The 19,420-nt window shown below is 38.1% G+C and overlaps 1 protein-coding gene across 1 annotated transcript in view; it reads right to left on the reverse strand.

Annotated features, from left to right (window-relative positions):
- Positions 1 to 2,070: 2,070 nt before the first annotated feature.
- The window catches only part of eefsec (eukaryotic elongation factor, selenocysteine-tRNA-specific), a 33,639-nt gene continuing 16,289 nt past the window's right edge, over positions 2,071 to 19,420 (reverse strand). Inside the window, exons 7-8 of the mRNA XM_088338395.1 lie at positions 14,083 to 14,239; positions 2,071 to 2,904 (exon numbers count right to left, since the gene is read on the reverse strand). Coding sequence (XP_088194521.1) covers positions 2,738 to 2,904; positions 14,083 to 14,239 — 324 coding nt within the window. The 3' untranslated portion in view covers positions 2,071 to 2,737. The remainder of the gene's footprint in view (positions 2,905 to 14,082; positions 14,240 to 19,420) is intronic.

Below are 19,420 nucleotides of genomic sequence, written 5' to 3' on the forward strand. Positions count from 1 at the left end.
AGCTACCATCAGTGACACAATGCGCCGCCAGGGACTCAAATCCTGCACTGCCAGACGTCTCCCGCCTGAAGACAGTACTCATCCAGGACCGTCTGCGATTCGCTAGATAGCATTTGGATGATCAAGATGATGACCGGGAAAATGTCTTGTGGTCAACCCAAAATATAACTTTTTGTTAGAAACACAGGTTCTCTTGTTTAGACTGGAAAGAAAAATTGGATTGCATCTGAAAAACACTCTACCTAATGTGAACCATGGGGGTGGAAACATCATGCTTTGAGGCTGTTTTTCTGCAAAGTGACCAATGTTGGCCATGTTTCAAGAGATTTAGAGTGACAATTTCCATTAATCAGCAAGGACATTAAAGATTGATTGACTTTTTTCCAGTGGTCATCACATGCAGGGTTACAAAAGTTGAAAATTGACATGTTTGAACAACATGCCTTTTGGACAAAGGACTTTATTACTTTCGGCTCTCCAAGTAAAATAAATCTGGTCAATTCCACTGAAAGCCCAATTTAGAAGTTCCATTTTGGTGGCAGTGTCTTGTTGTAGTAGCAGTGAGGTATCAGGCGAACCTTGAAAGTCGGATGGTTAATTTTCTGCCCTCTGTGTTGTGCTCAGCATCGATGTACCATAAGATTAATAAGAGGTTGCCATTGGTCTTGGTTAACAATAACATCTTGTGTGTGTCTTGTGTCTCGATTAACCTGGATAAAGTACATTCAGTACCATAACAGACAGTAGCAGGCTTTTGACCTTGTTTGGATTTATGTGATGAATTTTGTGTGTGTAACATATTGTATGTGGTAATTAATTAGTGTAATCTTCGATGTCACTATTTCTTATTATCTGTGCATTAGTCTTGTTTTGTGGTTTTTCTTAAAAACTTGAGGGCTTGACCATTCTTTTATGTCATTGTCTAGACCATTCAACAATTTTGGTCGATAACAGACAGTTGAAAAGGATCTAAGAGGTGTTCTGTGATTTAACGCTGTAAGATGACCATTTCTTCTCATGTCATATCCTAAATTTTTTATCTCAAAGAAGGTTTGCAGGGAGGCTTCTGTTTGCAGCTCAACACATCATCTGGGCTGTTTGAAATTTAATCAAATCTATTATCTTTTAGTAGTTTTGCCTCTATGAAAAGGTTAGGTGTATGTGCTCTAGCTTGTTTTACAAATTGTTCCTATTGCTTGTTTCTGTAATTTGAAAAGTGAATATAGGGTTGATGGATAAGTATTACCCCATATCTCAGCACAGTATGTTAGATTAAGTAATATAGGAGAGTAAAAGATGATGAGTGGTGCTTTTTTTTAGGGTCTTTTAGCATGACAATGATCCTAAACAAGTAGCCAGGGCAACAAAAGAGTGGCTTCATAAGAAACATGTCAAGGTCCTGGAGTGGCCTAGACTGTGTCCAGATCTCAATCGTATAGAAAATCTGTGGAGGGAGTGGAAAGTCTGTTGCCCAACAACAGCCCCAAAATGTTTCTGCTCTAGAGGAGATCTGCATGGAGGAATGGGCCAAAATCCCAGCTAAAGAGTGTGAAAAGCTTGTGAAGAGTTACAGAAAACTTTTGGCCACCGTTATTGCCAACAAAGGGTACATAAAAAAATATTGAGATGAACTTTTGGCATAGACCAAATACTTATTTCCCAAAATAAGTATGAGATAACTTGCACAATAGGTGGTTGACTAAATGTTTATTTGCCCCACTATTTCAGTGAAAATAAGACGTATGTGGTTATCTTTTCATCTTATCCCAGTTATATTTATTACACCAAGTGGCAGTAAGACAACCGAGGCACATTTAAAAAAAATACAATCATATATGTTACCACCTACCCTCCTCACCATATCTAACCCAAATCAATTAAACATATAGAAGCGCAACCCACGTACACACAAAAGTTTAAAAAATGTCATCCTGCAAGGTATATTGAAAATGTATATTCAAATCTTCATATAGTACAGAAGGAATCAAACGGGTCTAATAAACAAACTTTAAAACATCGCGAGTCTTATCAATGATGGATAGATACATGCATATTTTAAGCTTATGTTTTGGGGTTGTTTTTTCTTTTTTCACAAACATGGCACCAATTCATTTTCTGATACCAGTTCTGCAACCCCCGCTTGATAATTTTAACTTCATTTGAGGCTCCTCGATGGCAGCCGTACACAAAATAATAAAATTCATGACAAGCGAAGAAGCAAAAAAAATAATAATTATAATGAATCGGAAATTGAGTTGGTGATGGGGTTGATTTTATTTTTGTGACTTCAATTAAATCTGCTGAGATTTCAGGGTCAAAACCCTTTTACTGTTGTCATTTCAAGAAATGTCAAAAAGAAAATGGCTGCATGATTAATCATTGACCCCAGTGATAGATAAGAACAAGATTGCTTTATAGCATCGAATGATTTTTTTTTTCAGTACTGGACTTGGCAAGCTGGTTTAAAAACACAGTAATCAGATGTGCGGAGAGGAAAAAAAATCAATTACTCCTAAATCGGATTCTGAGGGCTATTTAAAAATAACAAATACATGATTATCAGCATATCCAATTGAGTCAGGCGCTCGAGAGGGAGATGTCACTTTCTTTTCCCAAGTAGTTGTATCATTTCACCAATGTATTTCACATAATAATTTCCCACCCCTCAAAATTAGTTCAGCAAAATCTTGGTCCAAGGACAAAGAGTCTCTTGAAATGTTCACCCGCCAGGCAGAGGTCACAACTGAACCATCTTCTTGTGGGGATCAAATATGTAGCGCTTGAAATCCAAGTGAATGCTAACGTGCGGAGCGTCCGATTTGGGTTCCTCTGCGTCTTTCCCCTTCCCCTTTTTCTTGGAAGTGGTCGAGGACAGCAACTGCTTCGTTTCCGGGCGGAGACCCTCTGTGGAGAACATCCAGACACACAGTACGCATGTTCTTTAGTACTCAATTCAAAAAACACTGGCCGCCATTCTGTAATATTTCAAAAGGGAGCAGGCTCTTGGAAGTGAATGAAAGGATCGGGTTCCCCACCAATCAACAGCTGGTTCCATCTGAGATGCCTTTTCTCTCTTCTAATTGGTCAATATGTATATTTGTCGACTTTAAATTTGTTGAGCATCAAAAAGCTAAAATTGTTTTTGTATCTTATCTTTTTTAGTAGATTCATAAATAATATTTTAATTATATTTTCTGTGTTTTTTAGTGTTAATGGGTTTAGATAAATATGTCAAATTTATTCATGTTTTTTTCCTTTATCGTTTTTCTTTTGTTATTGTATTTTCCCTTTTATTTAGGTGCATAGTGTTCCATAATAATTTGTCATGTAGGGATTAAAGCAACAAAAATAACCTGAAGAGCCCTTTGGAAACCAAAGTCTCTTTTTAGTGAGCAGAGAGGAAAAAGTTGGTTCTACAGAAATAGATTCTCATCTCGATAAATAAAATCGGTGTTCCGTATTTGCTCAAAAAATTTCAAATTATTTGACATAAAACATGATAAAGTGCACAACTGTAATACACTAATACGGTATCTCTTATTGTAGTAACAATTTCATGCGCTCTATAGTTCAGTGCGCCTTGTATATGGAAAATACATAACAAAAGACTATTTTTTGGGGGGTGGTGCCTTAAGATCATGTAACTGAAATAGTTACTTTCCCTGGCAACTAGTTAATTTTACTATAGAGTAACTCAGTTACTTTTTGGAGGAAGTAGTGAGTAGCTACTGTAAAACGAATTTCTTTTTTAAAGTAACTTGCCCAACACTGCCTATCATATAGGTCAGATTATAGTCTGAAAAGTACAGCACAGAACCACATAATTAAACTGTTTCGAGTCCCATGTGTGACCCGGAGCCTTCGTTCTTCAGATTTAACATTAAAAAAACAACAACATTGAAAACAAGCGGGTCCCCCAGTTTGTCGCCTGCCCTGACCTTCATTTCCTGAGAACGAAGAGCAACTATGTCACGCTCCTCGCGCTGAGTCACATTTTTGTCCCCCTTATGCTTCTATTTGCGCTATCTATTTGAGCCGGCTGAAAATTACGCCCCCGGCTTTGGACACGGTGGGTAAATGATGTTCCAGTTTCATCGCTTAACGCGCTGTCTGTCTGGCCTCATGCATCGCGGCGCCAGCATTCTTGTTGTTATCGTTACGCCAATGTAAGGCTTGTTATGCGGAGATAGACCCCGCCGGTTGCGGCTACGCCCGCGTGTGCTAACTTGAATGAACTTGCGTTCACATGCGAACACGTATACAGCAGAATCATCCACTTTTTGTAAATTAGACGTATGGTGGGTCTGCATACATTGAGTCAGTTCTGATTTTAAAAAGCAACTGATAAGGGGGATGACCTTATGTGCGGTCCCTTCTCATTGTTTCCACATTTTTCACATGTTGAGGTTTTTGAGTTTTTCCTTGCCCTCATGATGGTTTCAGATCAGAGGATAGTGTCATAACGGCCTGTAGTTTGCAATAATCTGTGGTCTGTGCTGCCCTTTGAGACTCTTTGTGATTAAGGGCTATACAAACCAATATGACCTGACTTGACTGATAAATCACTCGATGTGGTAAATCTTCAAACATTAAATGTCACTATAAAGTAGCTAGTTACAATAATAATCAGTAATGATTGTTGTTTGTTTTTTATGTTCCATAAATGTAAGTGGTATCGATGATCAAAAACGTGCAATAAGAACCAAACACAGGGTAGGATATCGGGATAATACTAATATTGTATTCATGCAGTCCAAATTATTAAAATCGGATGATTTAATGAAAATTTTCACTTCACAGCTGTTATTTAAGGTCAACAAAAACATAGTGCCAGAAAACATACAAAAATTATTCACTCGGAAAGAGGGAAATTATAACTTGAGGGGCTGTAGTGAATTCAAAATCTCAAAGGTGAGAACAACCAGGAAAAGTATGTGTGTGTCTGTGTGTGGAGTCAAACCTTGGAATAATTTACAAAATGTGATCAAACAATGTCCAACTATTCATGTGTTCAAATTTACAGTAAATACAAAAAAACATTACTGGCGAAATACAGGGATGAGGAAAATGGGATATGAGTGAGATTGGAAATACTGCGTTTAAAACTATTAACTTGTTGTTATTGTTGCTATTATTATATCATAACTGTTATTATAAATATTATGTTTATTTTTATTGTTGTTATTATCATTGGTGCCGCAGTGATATTTGGTAACTAGTGGCATTATGACGTTGAGGGATGGGGATTACGAAGATTAGTGTATAAAATATGTGATTATTGTAATTATTATAAATATTGATATCTGACCTATGTAATAAGTATATCCATGAGATTTTGTTATATTAGACACAAGAGGAGAAGAGGATTTGTAAAATGTATTTAATAGGGAAGATAAAGGGGTAGGGAAAATAAGCATCTTCTTCTGACTACCCCTTTTCGAACATGGTATGTAACATTATTTTGTTGTTGATTCATTATTTTTGTCCTGTTTTTATTTTAATGTTCAAAATAAAGTTTTCATTCATTCATTAATTCATAGTAGTATCATGTTACAGTATTTTCCGCACAATAAAACGCAATGGATCATAAGGCACCACCCCCAAAAATAGTCTTTTGTCATGTATTTTCCATATACAAGGCGCACAGCATTATAAGGCGCAAGAAATTGTTACTACAATAAGCGATACCGTATTAGTGTACAACAGTTGCGCACTTTATATTAACATTTGTTCCTGGCACCATGAGTTAAACAGTGTGATAATGAGATAAAATTTAATGTCTTTTCATATTTTATCTGTATCACTGGTGGTCTTCTGATTAAGTGTCAGCGCTCTCACCATCGCGACCAGGGTTTGATTCTTGTTGTATACATTGCTTTGTGATTTTGATCAGCATTACAGTACCGTGAAACCTTGTGTAGCAAAGAAAACCTATAAATACATATCCAATCTTTTCAGTACAGTACAGTATTTAAATGTAAACCAGGTTACAAACACGTTTGTCCTGATAGATACAAATAAACACCAAATCATGCTTTCACGTTATGGAACAACATTTGTCACTTGCAATGCTTCGTATGAGATGAGAACAAGTGAAAGAAAATTATACACTGATTTTTAATCAAAACAAAAGAGGGGAGGGGGGTTAACACAAATGCTTGTTATAGAGGAATAAATACAGTGAAACCTCGGTTCTCGACAATAATCCGTTCCAGAACCCCGTTCGAAAACCGATTTGGTCGATCACCGAAAATCGTTTTTCCCATTAAAAGTAATGTAAAATCGTTTTAATCCGTTCCAACAACCTGAATGTTTACCACGAACGTAAACATGAAGCTAACCCAGGCTAATCGTACGTTCGCGTTAGCGTAATCTTCCGTACGAAAAATTACGCTAACATGAACGTGTAAAAATAAAAAAATCAGGTCGTTTACACGTCATTTAACACCCGGGTCTCCACAAAAAGTGGTGAGCGGTTAAAGAATAAAGAAAAGATTTATGAATAGGATTTCTTACCTTTGTGGTGGTCTGCAGAAGCCATGCTCTATTCCCTCGAAAGAAGGGAAACTCGCCCATTTTCTTCATATTTTGCTATTATTTCTTTCTTAAATGCAATAGTTGTACGCACAACTCTTCTTTTTTCACCTGTAGCAACTTTGCTGCTTGCACCGACCTTCTTCCGAGGCATAATTAGGGGTTAAAACACTCCGTTCACCGATATTAAAAACGAAAGCAAAAAGAAGTGCGCGCTCACGTGACAACAGTTCTTCACGAGGGGTGGGGGCAATCTACACCCGTACGCCGGTCAGCATCGCCCCTAGCGTACCGGCCTTCAAACTACGATTTTTTGAACGAAAAGCGAAGCAAGAATTTCTCGAAATTTTTGGTCGAGAACCAATAAAGTAAATCTGAATCTGAATCTGATTTGTTCGAACTGAGAGGCATTCGAAAACCGAGGTTCCACTGTACAGTGATCAGTAATTATTGCTGAACATTTTTAACGAAACATTTTTAAGTGTCAAAAATGCTATTGGTATTAATAACAGTACTATCAGTTAGTGTGCCTCTATGCAGGGAGTGGCCAAATTGAGGCCAGAATATTGGCAATAATAGGGTAAACCAATTATGCTTGGAGTCCTTATAGTCCAAATAAGAGGGTTGACTTCATCCGTTCAGAAATCATAACTGGTTCATGTAAACCCATTCAGTTTATCCCATGCCTTATGCGCATTCCTGATTTTTTGCCACAAAGAAATGAATTCATCACGTAAAATGGTTGATTTATCAGTGACATTTTCTTTTTATGATCAGTCACTTTGGCAAGAATGCCACAGTTAGGTCAATACATGGCGTTTTTTTTCCATTCCTATAATAGGCTACATACGAGCAGAACTCGACCACACGCCTTTTTTAATTGTGGTGAGTGGTAAGTCTTTTCAATAAAACGAGTGGTAAAAGCACAAGGATGGATACAAATTACGGGGACTCAGTCATCAAACCGCACTATTTTCCTTTCTGATATTTTTGCCAAGCCTTCCACGCCGTTTTTTTTTTGTTTTTTGGGTAACCCTAGCAGAAAGATAATTATGTCAGCTCCCTCCCAACCTTTGAGTTTGGATCCCTTAACTTCTAGGGTCGTAGGGGCATCATTTCATATATATTATATATATATATATATATATATATATATATATATACTGGACTGTCTCAGAAAATTAGAATATTGTGATAAAGTTCTTTATTTTCTGTAATGCAATTAAAAAAACAAAAATGTCATACATTCTGGATTCATTACACATCAACTGAACTATTTCAAGCCTTTTATTATTTTAATATTGCTGAATTTGGCTTACAGCTTAAGAAAACTCAAAAATCCAATCTCAAAATATTAGAATATCACGAAAAAGTATACAAGTAGGCTATTCAACTGAATCATCTAATTAACTCGAAACACCTTGCGAGGGTTTCCTGAGCCTTAAAAACACTCAGCTTGGTTCAGTAAACTAAATCACTGCTGATCTGACTGCTGTCCAGAGGACCATCATTGATACCCTCCATCAGGAGGGTAAGACACAAAAAGAAATTTCTCAAAGAGCAGGCTGTTCACAGAGTGCAGTTTCAAAGCATATCCACAAAAAGTCTGTTGGAAGGGAAAAATGTGGCCGGAAACGCTGCACAACCAAGAGAGATGACCGCAGCCTTAACAAAATTGTGAAGAAGAGCCGCTTCCAGAATTTGGGGGAGCTTCAAAGACAGTGGGCTGAAGCTGGAGTCCAGGTATCAAAAGCCACAGTTCACAGACGTGTCCGGGAAATGGGCTACAATAGCCGTATTCCCATGGTCAAGCCACTTCTGAACTCAAGACAACGGAAGAAGCGTCTGACTTGGGCTATGGAGAAGAAGCACTGGACAGTTGCAGAGTGGTCCAAAGTCCTCTTTTCAGACGAAAGCAAGTTTTGCATTTCATTTGGAAGTCAAGGCGCCAGAGTCTGGAGAAAGGCTGGAGAAGAGCAAAATCCAAGTTGCTTGAAATCCAGTGTGAAGTTCCCACAGTCAGCAATGGTTTGGGGAGCCATGTCAGCTGCTGGTGTTGGTCCACTGTGTTTCATCAAGTCCAGAGTAAATGCAACTGTGTACCAAGAGATTTTAGAGCACTACATGCTTCCATCTGCTGAAAAGCTCTATGGAGATGAGGATTTCATTTTCCAGCATGATCTGGCACCTGCCCACAGTGCCAAAACCACCAGTAACTGGTGCACTGACCATGGCATCACTGTCCTTGATTGGCCTGCTAATTCCCCTGACCTGAACCCCATCGAGAATTTGTGGGGTATAGTTAAGAAGAAGATGAAAGACACCAGACCTACAAATGCAAATGAGCTGAAGGCCGCTATCGAAGCATCCTGGGCATCAAAAACACCTCAGCAATGCCACAGGCTGATTGCCTCCATGCCACGCCGGATTGATGCAGTAATCCGTGCAAAAGGATTCCCAACCAAGTACTGAGTGCATCAATGGACATTTTCAAATGTTTGATTTAGTTTTGCTGTTATAAAATTATTTTTTTTACTTGGTCTGAGGAAGTATTCTAATATTTTGAGATAGGATTTTTGAGATTTTTTCAGCTGTAAGCCAAAATCAGCAATATTCAAATAATAAAAGGCTTGAAATAGTTCAGTTGATGTGTAATGAATCCAGAATGTATGACATTTTTGTTTTTTTAATTGCATTACAGAAAATAAAGAACTTTATCACAATATTCTAATTTTCTGAGACAGTCCAGTATATATATATGTATATATATTAAATGAATATAATTTTTTACCACTAGGGGGTGCTAAATAATACACAATGTCCCTTTAAGGATTGCTGAAAATACTGTCCGATGAAATTGACCAGGTTTTGATCTAGCACAAAGATAATCAGTGTTCTCTCATGAACGAAAATGGGTGCATACTGAGAAGTATGACATCTGAGAATTTCTGACGTAAAATGTTCATTTCCAAATATTTTTACCATTTAAATCAATATATTGTTATTTCTTTAATCAACGAAAATTGGTTTACTATTAAGAGGCACTGAATAAAACACACTGTCCCTTTTAGGTAAAATGGTAAATGTGGAAACATCAATTATAAACTCATGTTCCTGTCCCGGACTCACACAGCACAGCAAATTTCTCAGTTATATTCAACATAAAAAGAGAACGGTCATACATGTTTGGACAATGGTTGGGGTGTGGAGACATTGCCTGGGTTATAGTTTAACAGATAGAAACATGACAGCATGAACGCCATCATTTGTCAATAACCCCCCTCAACCCCCCCTTTTCTTATAAAAGATCATCAGAACAGTTTTCTCCTAGATTTTGGGTGACAATCATCGATAAAGGATATCAAAGTCCTAATTTTCGATATAGTGGCAACTGATTTCATCGAAATACACCAAGGCGTCAACAGTTACGCAACAAGCAGAATCTGGAACTAATCTCGATGTTGTATCTGTCAGCCATGCGCAATTTAACATGAAGAATCTCGTCTGCTGCATCAAATCTTTTCAAATCAGATAATAATTTACAGTGATGACCAGACAAGGTCTTCCGGGATCTGTCCATTCATTCTTAGGAAAATAGTGACGCTTTAGAGGACATTTTCATCCTATGATTACGAAAAGCTTCAAAACACAATAGAGGGTTTATTACAGATGGAAGAGTTTTTCCAACTTTGAATGCCTTTGAAAGAAAATTGTGTACTGAATCACACTCATATTTTCTCAATATTGAGTGTCTGAGCAAAGAGGATGGAGTTCAGGCTTTCTTTTTGATACGTTTTTGTTTTCTCTCCCCTACCGATGCTGCGCAGTGGGTTTGGAGCAACAGAAGGTAAAATAAATAGCGAACAGATTTCCCCCGGAACACGGACGATCCCCAAGGGGAATCCGAGGAATGCGGCTTGAGAGATGTCTCTTACCACATCCTCAAGAAGAAAAGTCCTTTGAATTTACGCCCTTTCGCAATAATGTAAATGCATGAAGGATGATACCTTACCTTTGACACAAGGGCAATACCTTTTGTTAAAAATCAAAAGTTATTGAGAAGTAGGACACCCTGTTCACAAAAACCATGTATCCCCTAAGCAAAATCTGCAAGACTTCACAGGCCACAGCAAAAGTTGGAATATTTAAATATTTAAAGAAAAAGCTCTGGTGTCAGAATGTTTTTATCTCAGTTATGTTCCAAACCTTTCACGTCTACGTACTTCTTTAAAGGAGACATATTCAGATGAATCGACCTTTTAAGAGTTTATATGATTTAAAAATGACAGATCCTTACTAAAAACACAGTCAACGTGCGGTTTTGCTCCAGCACATTCTTGTGCTCCGGAAAGTAGAAACTTTCACATTCGTTTCCTCAGCCATGCTCGAGATAGAATAGAACAGAATAGAATACAATAGTCTGTCATTGATAACAACGTGGTGAACGTTGTTTGCAACGAGATTAGACAAGGATAAACAAAATAAACACGTAATAAAGACTGAAAAGAGAAAAGAATTAAAAATTAAGTATTTCTAGGGTAGTCTTTGGAGACTTTTCCTAAGTTGTAAGTGCAACTTCCTTTTGTAATAACAGTGCAATAAAAAAATAGTGTCATTTCATTAAATTGCATGCACTATCCTTTAATTACATCATTTTAATATATTAGGTCAGTTTCAAAAAATTACGTTGTAAATATTTATTGCCAATTTATCCTATTTTTTTCTCTTTAAAATCAATTTCGAGATTTTTATATTTTTATTTATAAATCTCATGTCACTTTTTAAAATATGGTAAAATAAAGTACTAACAGGCTCGAAGACAGTTTCTTTCCCAGGGCAATCACCAACCTAAACAAGCTCACAAACTTGTGAAAACAATTCTTACAGTATTTGGGAATAATTTTTTTTGCTGCTAAATGTCACTTAATTTTTTTGGGCCTTAACCCCCAAAAAATCCAGTTCATTGTTGTGATTTGTTCTCAAACACTGCTCTTAACCTTGACAAATGTAATATCATCCATTGTGCCTCAGTCAAAAATGTTCAGTTGCATGTGAAAAATATTACTAGATAGCTTTCTTCCACCTTCGTAATATTGCGAAGATTCGCTCGATGCTGTCCCGATGAGATGATGGTATTATAATTCATACATTTATAATTACTGTAATGTATTTTTCTCTCGTCTCCCAATTTCTAGCATCAAAAGTTTGCAGCTGGTTGAAAATGCATCAGCGAGACTTTTGACTTAAACAATAAAGTTTGACCATCTCGCTCTTATACTAGCTAACTTGCACTGGCTACCGGTCCGCTTAAGATGTGACTTTATGGTTCTCTTACGAACGTATAAATGTTTGCCTGGACTTGCCCCCTCTTATATTTCAGATTTTATTTCACCCAATGTTCCTGCACAGAGCCTCAGCTTGGAAAACGTTGGTCTCTTTGTTACTCCAAGAGCCAAGAAGAAATCTAAAGGCTCAAGTGCATTCTCCATCCAGGCCCCGGTGCTGTGGAATGCTCTGCCCCTGGAGATAAGATTTGCAACTTCAGTTTAAGTTTTCAAATCTGGACTTAAAACCTACTTCTATTCCATAGCTTATGATTGATGCCCACCTCATACTTTTTTTTCCTGAGCTTTCCCGCTGCCTGCCTGGTGGTAAAAATGAGGGCGAAGGACATATCGAGATGAATCAGTGGACCAGCGCCTGCAGCTGAAGCATATCAGCGTCTTCATCGACCAGTCAGCAGAGATGGGAAGCTGCGTCATTGCTGTCATGGACTTTTTGGACAATTTGAAAAGGCTCGAGGTGTCTTTGCTGTTGAGCACTTTCTGGATGAATTGTTTTTTTCTTATTGATGTTCACTATGTCGTGTGAATTATTACCAAATGCAAAATCTATTGCAGCCTGGTCATCATGGAAGGGGGATCAAAACTTGTGAGGCCCCTTCTCAAGGTTTCGGGTTTTCTTTATGTTGAGGTTTTGATTTTTTTCCTTGCCCACATGTTGGTTTCAGATCAGGGGATGGTGTAATTGTGGCCTGTGCAGTATTTTGAGACATTTTGTGATTACGGGCTCTACAAATAAATGTACAATATTATTGCACTCAGGCCAGTGTTTGTAGATATTTTGCCTCAAAGATCAAAGAGGTGGTGGCCGGGGTGACAACAGTCCTTTACAATATTGTTAGCTCTGCTACGATGCCGCAAGCTGAAATCGTGATACAATTAGCGTTGCTAAGTAAAGTTTTTTTGAAAAACGTAAATGTGAAGAAGTGTTTGGACTTAAACACTCGTGAGAATTGAAAACAAACAAAAAAAGCATTTAGATGCCAGAGCTCTTCTTTCAATATTTGAACCATTGCATGACTGGTCTTTGAATGCACAGCGAGTCCAGTGCAGAACACAAATGGTAGACTTGCCTGGGAGAGGAGCGTCTTACTCACGGGTGTAAGTAGTCTCCACAAAAATAACTTATTTCATTTAAAAAGGATATACAAATATGTCAAAGGTAAGATAGATGTATTTAAAGCAGATGTTTATCATGAAATCACAAGATATGTGTCCTTCTAAATGCGATTTTTCAATTGAGCTTCACTAAAAGGTGTGGTGCATTGTTTGAAGTGTCCTTAAAAATGTGGAAAGCTAAATTCTTGATTAAGTCTCATCTCATCTCATCTCATTAGCTACACCGCTTATCCTCCGTAGGGTCACGGGGGTGCTGGAGCCCATCCCAGCAATCATCAGGCAGTGGGCAGGGGACACCCTGAACTGGTTGCCAGCCAATCGCAGGGCACACAGGGACAGACAACTCACTCACTCATTCACACCTAGGGACAATTTGGACCGGCCAATTCACCTGAAATGCGTGTTTTTGGAATTTAAATATTAATACAATTTGGAAATTAAATATTAATAAAAAATAATAAAATGTATTAAAATTAATAATATTAATACATTTTCGATTAAGTATGTATTAAAAATGGTCAACTGAGTTCAAGGAGCCTTTATGCTTTAATCTTAATTTAAGCAAAAATATCAGGGGTGGATCACATTAGGCGGAATGGGGGATAGAGGCGAGTGTTGGAGAGTGATGCCATGCTTTTCCCAGAATTTTCTTTTGTTTCCATTTGTTAGTGAAGGATGATAATGGTGAAAGTAGGAAAATACCTTCTTCAAGTACAGTCCAAAGGCCAACCCAAACACCAAGAAAAATGGAAAAAAAAGTGTTGGTTTATTCAAGTGCGTCAAAGAAATGCACTCACTTGTACGCACATCATCAATGAGCTAACAGGGGCTGCAATGATCACAAAAGCCAAGAGATGGCAGCAGCAAGTAAAAAAGTTCTGAATTTCAGAAGATGCTCGAGCAAACGAATGGTGACTGTGTTTTTAGTCAGGAATTGAAATTTTTAATCTAATTCAGACAGATATGTCTACTTTAAAACTATCAGATGAGGCCGCGAAATGAAAAAAATTTTCGTTGTGGGTTTTGAAGCAGACAGCCACTTACATCACCGAACTGGTATAGGCCTATCACATTTTTTTGTCTTTACCTTGCACTCGAATTTTGAACTTGCCGCTCTGTCCAAAACTACCCTCGATGACGCCGGTTTCACCCGTCGACAGCGTCACCTTCAGCCCGACGAAGATCTGCAAATTGGTTTCCTTCTTGAACAGGTTGCGGCCGATCAGGGTGTAGTCGTCTGTCACCTATGCTTGACACAAAAAAGAAAACGTTTAATCTGACTGGGACTAACAACCATATTAATAGTCGACTAGTCACAGACTACTGCAACAATTAGTCAAATGAACGGATAACTATAAATATTTTATTAAATTTAACATGAAGTTGATTTAATTATGTGGCAAATGACAATAAACACAAAAAATGAGTACAATAAATTTTATTGAACATAGCCCAGATTTGTACAAAAATTTAATAAAACGCAAAAAACAATTAAGCACAGAGACATCACTGTTCATGGATACCTTAACCGCATGGGTTGTCGAGGCACCAATGAGGACGCAACTCTGTAAGGCCTTTTCCACCGTTAACGGTCCTGGCCTGTTCTTGGGTCGTCGCATAGTTGGCACTATTCCTTAATGTTGTCGACCCAGTTGTTTTTCGGTCTTCCTCTCCTCCTGCCCCTTTGGACTGTGCCCAGGAGAATTATCTTGGTCAGTCCTGATAATCTTGTGACTTTGTACAGTTGACAACTGTTCTTCGTAGAGTCCAATGTGTCCTCTGATGGTGTTGCGCACCATTTCGTTTGTCACATGGGCTATGTAGCTGATGCCTAGAAGTTTCCTGTAGCATCACATCTCTATGGCCTGGATTTTCTTTTCCAGTTCTGCTGTCAGAGTCCAAGTCTCCAAGCGTAGAGGAAGATGGAAGTAACCAGCGCCTGCATGAGTCTGATCTCTGATTTCACCGATATGTTCTTGTCTCTCCAAATGGGTTTAGGTCTGGCAAGTGCAGCTGTGGTTTAAGCTATTATGACCATCATTTCTGGTTCTGACCCAACTTCTGATATGACAGCTCCCAGATATTTAAATTTGGTAACTAGTTCGAGCTTTCTGTGGTTGATGGTGATGCTTGTGGTGATACCTTGGGGATTTTTGGTCATTACTTTTGTTTTGTCATAATTACTGGCGATTTTGTCCATGCAGAAAGCAAGTGTCCTGTTTGCCAGATCTTTCAACAAATCTTTGTAAAAATTTCCAGTTTGCTCACCACCATTTCGTAGAGTTCTGATGGGATGATGTCGACTCCTGTAGACTTGCCGTTCTTCAGTGAGTTAATTGCTGCCTCTTCTTCACTGAAGATAGGAAGGTTGTCAATTTCCTTGGGCCAGAATTCTTAAGGACTTTAGGGTCTCCCTGTGCGGGGTGGTTGTAGTTTGGAGCAGTATTCTGTCCATCCATTCATGATCTCCATTTCTTCAGTGAGCTTATTCCCTGCCTCATCCTTAATGTTGCTGACTTTTGCCTGTTTTGTTTGTGTGAGGTAATTTAAAATCTGGAAGGCTTGCTTTGAATTGATCTTGTTGAAGCACTCTTCTAATTCCGAGTATTGGTCCCAAATTAATTTCTCCTTTGCTTCTCTCAAGATTTTTCCAACCTTCTTGTTGGCTGCATTATACTTGGCTGCGCTTCCAGGGCTGTTTCTTTTCTTCTTTAGTTCTTGCCTTATGTCGCACTGCTAGAGAATTACGTTTGTAACCCACGGCTTTATCTTCTTCCAGTGTTTTGCTACAATTTATTTTGCTGCTTCAGTCATCGTCTCTGTGAACTTGGTGGTCAGGGTTTCAACATCTTCGTCCAAGGCGAGCAAAGGAGCAAACTTCCAACCGAAAAAGGCCAGGAAGCTCCCGACCACCAGGCAGTTTTTCAGTAGGGACATAAATCTGTAAATGAACCTCTGTCGATTTTTAGAAACAGACAAATAAATAATAAATTTAAATCAAGTAAAAAAAAAATATCCCTGCGAATCAAGAATGGACTCATTAGCAGCCGTAGAACAGGAAATTAAAAAAATACGATGTGCATTTTGTGAAGTTCAATCTGTGGAGATTTGTAACAAAAGTACTTAACAATTTTCAACATCTTTAAATCAAACGTGGTGAACAACTGACATTTGTGTTTTTTTAATGTTATAACAACTGACATTTGTTCTTTGGACTGCATGCTTTTAATTTAAAATAAGTTTATCAAGCACAGTGTGGCATATTGCAAAAGCTCTCTTTTATAGTGAAATATATTTGTTTAAAATGTAAAATCAAAACCGTAAAGGCCTAAACGTTACCTGAATTTCGCCGAGGCGAGTCAAACTCTATTTCGTTTGACTGTCTGATGTGCTCTTTAAATGCTGGTGCATCACTGAGCTACACCTAAGTCACGCCAATTCTGTTTTCCAAACATTGCATGATGAGTCCAACAGTGCTACCTACTGGCATTGGGTAAGGTTTGGTTTGGCTTTTGATCTTGTGACCGGAAGGCTGATGCCGTTGGCAGTCTACAGCGTGCTGCTAACGGTAGGGCACAATCTTTTGGTGCTCCGCAAAAAGTTAATTTTAAACATTAAAACCGCAGCTGACAAATCTCTCAACATCCATAGTAATGTGATTGATGTTGTCAAGCTGTTTGGATTTATTTTTGTTTTGTTCTGTCGCCATTTATGTTAGTTTTGCCGGACGTTGCATGTTGTGCTACAATGCTAATTCCCCTTATAGTGTTGAAAGCCAGCAGAGGAGCTAACCACGTGTTGTGTGTGACTCATTCATTTGCAGGTAAATTGTATCCGTTTTTATATTCGTTATTGTTATTATTTCTATTTTCTCACATATATATATATATATATATATATATATATATATATATATATATATATATCATATATCATCATTCAGGTTAAGATGCTCCAAAACTTGAGAAGTTTTGGTACATGTGCATGATGTTGATGCCACCATTTCTGTATGTTACCACTCGAGACGGAGACACTATTGAGCATAGAATATATTAATGTAGAGATGCCTCATTTATAGTCTGTGATCGATTTTATTACCAACATCAACAAATTGTTGTTCAGTTAGTTTAGTTTAAACCAGTGAATAGTAGCAAGGGTCTTGATTGACAGCTGGCTGGCAATCTTACCCGGAAAACATCGGGCGTGACAGCGGGGTGAGTACTCTGCGCGTCATGTGCCCTCATAGAGGCCACCTCTGGCGCATTCTTCTGGATTTGCCGCCCGGCTGTCTGTGGTTCCTCATTCTCGCGCATTTTGTTTGTATTCCTCGCTTATCATCCATCGCTAATCTGATAATAGGAGGGCACCGCTCTGTCTCCGAGCCTCCTCTAGCGCCGGCAACTAGCGCGTCCGCTCTTTGCCTCCCTCGTTCACTCTTGAACGTTTGACCCCCAAGCGTGACTGATGTGCTGATAAAAAGAAACATACAGTGGCTATAGACATCCGGCAGAGCGTACCAACAGTCGCATCTCAAGAATGACGGCAATGTGTCCCGTGCAGGAAAAAAAACAACAACAAAGTCCAACATGAAGAGTGATAACCGGCAAACGCAACATGACCGCCAGTCTGACCTCCTGCTCGCATCGCTTGACTTGAGACTTGAGGACTGTGGCAGTCAACTCATCACCTTGAGGTGAAAACACCAGTAAAGTCCTTTGCACACTTGACCCGCGACCTTCATTTTACCCCTACGCAGTGAGCAAAATGGTAGTTAACCACAGGACGGGAAGAATAAATTACTACCGTATTTTCCACATTATAAAGCGACCCTCGAAAAATAAAAAATCTCTTGTCATATATTATTCATATATAAGGCGCACTGGACCATAAGGCGAGTGGGAGAAAAAAAACTAGAGTAATAGATATTGTATTTACACCTACAGTACATATTAGTGCAATGATTGATTAGTCGAAAAATGTCGCTCACCAAAATCACACAACAGGAATCGAACTCAGACTGCTAAGGTGATCACACCGAACCTAACCGCTAGACAGCTGGTGATACAGATGACATAAGAAAAGGCATTGGTCTTTATCTCATTATCATACCATTTTTACTCACAGTGCCAGAAACAAATATGAGAGAATGGGGAAAACAAAGTCATCCATAATTATATAAATAAATGCGAAAAAAGCACGACGAGGGAAACAAATATTTGTACTAATCCGGTGACAAATCAGACGTTTATTTATATTGTTTAGGACGAAATTTCTGTTTTCACCATTCTCTAGCATTTGTTTCTGGTAACGTGGTATAAAATAGTGTGATAATGAGATTAAATCCAAAGCCTTTTCATGTGTCATCTGTATCACTGGTGGTCTAGTGGTAAGTGATGTCGTTCTCACCGTCGTGACCCGGGTTTGATTCCCATTGCATACTATACTTTGCGATTTCGGTCAGAGTTGTTTTCCGATTGATAATTCATTGCACAAATACAATACCGTTCAACCTTGTTTATCAACGCACACGTACAAATACTGGATGCCTTTCCAATCTTATCCACAGTGTTTTGTGGTATAGAAGGTGTAACGGGTTATGAGGCGCACTTTCAGATTTCTGGCCAATTTGGGGTTTTTAGGTACACCTTGAAGTCCAAAAAATACAATAAATCTATTTTTTTAACATACACAAGAATTTTTAATGAATAATGTATAAACTTGTAAGTACTTCAAATTGTCAATTACAACTCCAGTTGTTTATAAGCCCTGCAGGCCTGAAGGCTCGCAATTATTTGTAATGTCAAAATAAAGTCCATACTAGTCTCATTACCAAATCCCATAATTAGTTACAAACCATCTCACAAGATGAATTGGATTCACCATATTGTAATATGGAAAACACTTATCTTCAGATTTAGTTTTTTCAGGCGGTTGAAGAAAAAAAATACAATTGCCCCAGAAAATGAATTGAAGAGCATTTACTAAACGAAAGGTACAAAACATTTAGTATCTTTATAGCATGGGTGGGAAAACTTTTGAGTTTTGGGTTAAAAAATTGGGTTAAAACATTTGGGATACGATAATGTAGGCCAATCCAAAAGAGGTACAGTATCTCTATGTTTGGGCATTATTTTGGGGGCATATTATTCGTACATTTCATTTAGCAAAAACAAAAACAAAAAAATCACCAAAAAAGCAGATGAGTAAATTATGTCACTCTTAAAACACTGAATTGGATAATATGCATCGAAAAACTCAAAATTCAAGCTCTGAAGGGTTTTTTTTCATTAGATTTTCTAAAAATATCTTAAATTTGATTAAATAAATACATGAGAAAAATAACAAGTAGAGAAAAATGTAGGCAGCTCGTTGTACGTTGGGGACAAAGAGTAGCTACAAAGAAACATCCATCTATTATCTGCACC

Source organism: Urocampus carinirostris, chromosome 6 (genome assembly GCF_059441175.1).
Source record: "Urocampus carinirostris isolate Australia breed hairy pipefish chromosome 6, RoL_Ucar_1.0, whole genome shotgun sequence".
Lineage (NCBI taxonomy): Eukaryota > Metazoa > Chordata > Actinopteri > Syngnathiformes > Syngnathidae > Urocampus > Urocampus carinirostris.